This window comes from Gossypium arboreum, chromosome 3, assembly GCF_025698485.1.
Source record: "Gossypium arboreum isolate Shixiya-1 chromosome 3, ASM2569848v2, whole genome shotgun sequence".
NCBI lineage: Eukaryota > Viridiplantae > Streptophyta > Magnoliopsida > Malvales > Malvaceae > Gossypium > Gossypium arboreum.
Window position 1 is genome coordinate 126,264,245 of NC_069072.1, and position 4,839 is coordinate 126,269,083.

Here is a 4,839-nt window from a genome sequence, read left to right on the forward strand (position 1 = left end):
TTATTAAAATTTTAAAACCTTTTAGAATTAAATATCTCATATAACTTTATTTATTAATATTAAATGTCAATAATTCATTCATAATATATATAAACGTCAAATTAAAAAAATATCATTATTAAACCCATGCACGAAAATTTATATTATAAAGTTAATCATTAGATTTGGAACCGTAATTCCCGCTGCTTACAGTACCTTAGAAAGTAAATTACCAACTTTTCAAGGGCCAAATTTGTCCATAAATCCTCTATATAAACTCTTCCATTTTCTCTTTAAAAAATTAAATTAAAAAAAAAAGGAAAAAAAAAAAAAAAAAGAAGAAGCACAGAAGAAGAGTGAAGATGATAACAGGGGGTGATTTTTACAAGGTGATGTGTGCGATGGTTCCACTGTATTTCGCAATGATAGTAGCGTACGGATCGGTGAAATGGTGGCGAATATTCAGCCCGGAGCAGTGTTCGGGGATCAACCGGTTCGTGGCGGTTTTCGCGGTGCCGGTGTTGTCATTCCATTTCATAGCTCAAAACAACCCGTACCAGATGGACACCAAGTTCATCATAGCGGACACGGTGTCCAAGGTGTTGGTCCTTGCTTTGCTGTCGGTTTGGGCTATCTTCTTCCCTGGTGGCTCACTCGATTGGCTCATCACCCTTTTCTCCCTCGCCACTTTGCCCAACACTCTCGTCATGGGCATCCCTTTGCTTAATGCTATGTATGGAGATTTCACTCAAAGTCTCATGGTTCAACTCGTTGTTCTTCAATGCATCATCTGGTATACATCAACTCCAATCTTATATATCTTTTTGGATTAAAATGGTATAATTGCTAGGGATTTGTATTGAAAAAAATTCGGATTGATATCAAATAATTACCCCATCTTTATATTATGAAAAAATAATTACCCCATCTTTATTACAAAAAACAAAATACATTTGTCTATACAAAAACAGCGATGATGTATCCAAAAACAAATATCATGATTGAAGTGCCTAAAATATATAGTGATTAGACATTCAAATAGTCTCTGCATTTAATTGATTGTGGCATGATTTTATATAATAAAATACAAACTATTATTTTGACTTTATTTTTTTTAAGAAAATTTGACCATTTTCTTTTATTTTCAACTAAAAATATTTTATATGGTTTTTTTTGGGATTAAATCAAAGTTGACCGTGTAAAACTAGGGAGTGATTTTCTAAGCAAAAGTCAGCTCAATATTGCTTGAAAAAACATAAAAATGAAATATTAAAACCTTATATAAGATAAAAATCATTCGACGTCATTTTGCGTGCAGGTACACACTATTGCTGTTCCTTTTCGAATACAGGGCGGCAACGCTCTTAATCAAAACCCAGTTCCCGGGCCCCACAGCTGCCACCATTTCCAAATTTGAGCTCGACAACGACGTTATTTCATTGGACGGTCGTGATCCTCTCCGTACAGAATCCGAAACCGACATCAACGGCCGTATTCGAGTCCGAATCAGGCGGTCCACGTCATCGGCTCCGGAATCGGCTCTATCATCCTCCATTTGCCTCACCCCCAGAGCATCCAACCTCTCTAACGCCGAAATATTTTCCGTTAACACCCCCGGCGGACCCAACAATAACGAGATTGTATTCTGTAACGGCGACTTGGGGTTCGGTTACCGTGCCGTTAGCCCCCGTTTGTCCGGGTATGCTTCGTCGGATGCTTACTCTTTGCAGCCGACCCCAAGGGCTTCTAATTTTAATGAAATGGATGTGATTACTACGGCAGCCGGGAATACACCAATCTGGATGAGGTCTCCCGTGGCTGGTGGGAAAGTTTTCCGGCAGCCGTCTCCGGTGGTTCCTCCTACAAAAATGGTTTGGGACTGTCAAGATGGTGGTGGGGATGATAATAGGCAGGGCTTCAAAGACCTTGGTGGTAAGTGCATGCAAAAACTTCTAATATTATTTAAAAATAATATCTATTTTAGAAAGTAAATTTCACATCACTATATTGTTTGAAGAATTAAGATTACAAAAATATATCTAATATTTTGATAATGGACTTAAGAAATTTTTTTTCCTTTACTATCTAATTTCAATAATAATTTGTATATTTTATTTTATTTGAAATTATTGCATTTACTACCAAATTCAGTATAATGATTAAATATGATTCTTGTCACGATATCAAATATTTAATAACAACAAAATAAATTTGTTTCCAAAAGTTGTCCTACTATTTTTGTTGCACAAATATTGCACTATTGAAAATAATTGCCTTAGATCTGAGAAACAATTCAAAGAGACATGCAGATTGTGCAGGAGTGTACATGTATGTTTTGTCTTACAAAACTACAAACACAAATGTCGAGACACGTGCCTGTCTGAATTTTTTTATATTCACTTTTTTTTTTAGATATTCATAAATTTGGTTTTCCGATTTTTTATTTTATGAATCTTTTAAATACAAAATTTAAACTCCAACTATTATGATGTTCACTAGTGTATCACATTTTATTAAACATTATTAGACAATTTGTACCCCACCAAGCACTATTACAAAAGTAATAAAAAATTTATTTTAAATTTCTTATATTGAAAAGTCAGATCTTTACTTGATAGATAACATCATTAGCTTAGAGCACGTGTGTAATGATAAGGGGGATGACAATATGATTTTCACGTTGATATTATTACTAATTCATCAATAGAAATTTTCCATAGTCATCAACACACCCATTCCCCATGGCTTAATTTTTGGTTAATAAGTAATTTAGACCCTAAATTATATAATTTTTACAATTTAATTTTTATTAAAAAAATCAAGACTTGACATTTTAATTTTTTTTTTTATTTAGAGAAGGAAATTAGCTTTAGAGACAACACGAAAATAACAGTGGCGGAGATGAATGGAGATGGGAAAGAAGGTGAAGTGGGGAGCAAACAAGAAATGCCAAAGGCCATAGTGATGGTGAGACTCATTTTAATTGTTGTTGGAAGGAAGCTTTCTCGAAACCCTAATACTTACTCAAGCATCTTAGGGCTTCTTTGGTCTCTCATCTCTTTCAAGTGAGTTTCAAAACATCATAATTAAAAGCCCTAGCTAAATTAATGTTTTGATTAATGACTTGCTAATCATAAACTTTGATTTAATCTCATGGGTTGTGTAGGTGGAATGTAGGGATGCCGAGTTTGGTCAAGTATTCAATAAAAATAATCTCCGATGCTGGCCTTGGGATGGCAATGTTCAGTTTAGGTATATACTATGTTATTCATATTTTTCATTTTCTTAAAGACTCATGACTTATACCTGCACATGGTACTATAATATAGATTAAAACCTCAATTTTGTTACTCCCTACTTAATTCTATTAGTTTCTTTACTATTAAACAGATGAATCACCTTTTAAGGTTTTAGGGTTATGCAAATAAAATAAGACTAATTTGGATCAATCCCTATAATAGAGGGTCTTAGCAGTTAATTTCATAAAAAAAATTGAGTATACTCTATGATCCGACCCTTGAACTTAAAGTCCGGGTAATATGTATAATGCAGGGTTATTTATGGCACTTCAGCCAAGGATTATTGCATGTGGAACAAAAAGAGCAACAATGGGGATGGTGATTCGTTTCCTGTGTGGCCCTGTAATAATGTCCACTGCATCGATAGCTCTGGGATTAAGAGGGGCAAAACTACATGCAGCCATCGTACAGGTAAAACCATCATTTATTGTGTTTTTACTACAAGGTAGATAATGAAACATTGGTTTAGACTGTCACTGAAACATGGTCTGGAAAATCGTTTAATAATCTCAGGCAGCCCTTCCCCAAGGTATCGTACCATTCGTCTTTGCAAGAGAATACGGTTTACATCCCGACATATTAAGTACTGGGTAAGTTACTCAATATCTGTCTTTGATGTTTCATTTTCATAGAGACCTTCAATCAAATCTGCTGTATTTTAGTTTTTTTTTTTTTTTTTAAAATTGTCGGATGTTGACGTTACATAAGTACTCCAGTACTAACGCATCGATGTACAACAATATTCTTGCAGGGTTATTTTTGGCATGTTGGTGTCATTGCCTGTGACACTTCTGTATTACATACTTTTAGGCATATGAAGTATGAAGATAAAAAACAGTACAACCTCAATAAAAGAAGATAGAGAATATGTTCCAATTAGCTTGTGAAGTTCATCAAGAGTATAATGTACCCATAATTTCCCCCTAACGGTACCTTTATATGTTATATTTCTATATTGTTAGGGGACAAAAGAATAGGGTAATCTTAGAATGTTTCAAGAACTTGATATATTAGGTTTTTTTTTTTGCATTTCATAGTACATAGATTAGTGGTAGCCGAAAGAGAGAGAGAAAAAAAAAGGGTATTATGATGACATATGATTAAGTTAGAAGACTTATATTTCATGGTGTGGGTGGGTAAAAAGATGGTGCAAGTGCAACCAAGCATGTTTGACTCAAGAAAAAAGAAGGCAAAATCATCCTATTGTCATTTCAATGTTTTGGAAGCCTATAATTCATTCCATTATAAACAGTTTGTTTGTATTTGTTTATTTTTGGGTTTTGAAAGTAGATTTTCATGTATGAAACCAAAGACCAAGAGTGGCTTCCAAGAAAGGAATAAGCATATTGTTGTTTTGCCAATAATCCCAAAAAGTAAGGAGGCAATCCATCATCAAAGCATTTTTGAAAGTTAATAAAACATGGGATTCTTATGGACAAAGGCTTAAACCCATAATAATTCTGTCTACAATTTTGGTGAAAGCTTCACTTTCTTTCCTTACAAAGTTCAAAAGTCACCGCAACTAAATCTTTGATGATATGTGCTCAGACTTCAGACTTAT

General features: G+C 34.1%; 1 protein-coding gene across 1 annotated transcript; it reads left to right on the forward strand.

Moving 5' to 3' along the window:
* The first annotated feature begins 277 nt into the window (after positions 1-277).
* Positions 278-4,540, forward strand: LOC108474690 (auxin efflux carrier component 6). Its single transcript, XM_017776685.2, has 7 exons — positions 278-772; positions 1,298-1,911; positions 2,834-3,044; positions 3,146-3,231; positions 3,532-3,689; positions 3,792-3,868; positions 4,030-4,540. Exons 1-7 carry the CDS (start codon positions 342-344, stop codon positions 4,094-4,096), a joined length of 1,644 nt encoding a protein of 547 aa, XP_017632174.1. The 5' UTR covers positions 278-341; the 3' UTR covers positions 4,097-4,540.
* The last annotated feature ends 299 nt before the right edge of the window (positions 4,541-4,839 follow it).

What these genes read in the sequence shown, in the direction of transcription:
- LOC108474690 (XM_017776685.2), top strand. Translation starts at nt 342, where the DNA reads ATGATAACAGGGGGTGATTTTTACAAGGTGATGTGTGCGATGGTTCCA. An exon ending in TGGTCTCTCATCTCTTTCAA is followed by an intron (nt 3,045 to 3,145) that starts GTGAGTTTCAAA and finishes TGGGTTGTGTAG; the next exon opens with GTGGAATGTAGGGATGCCGA. An exon ending in TACATGCAGCCATCGTACAG is followed by an intron (nt 3,690 to 3,791) that starts GTAAAACCATCA and finishes TAATAATCTCAG; the next exon opens with GCAGCCCTTCCCCAAGGTAT.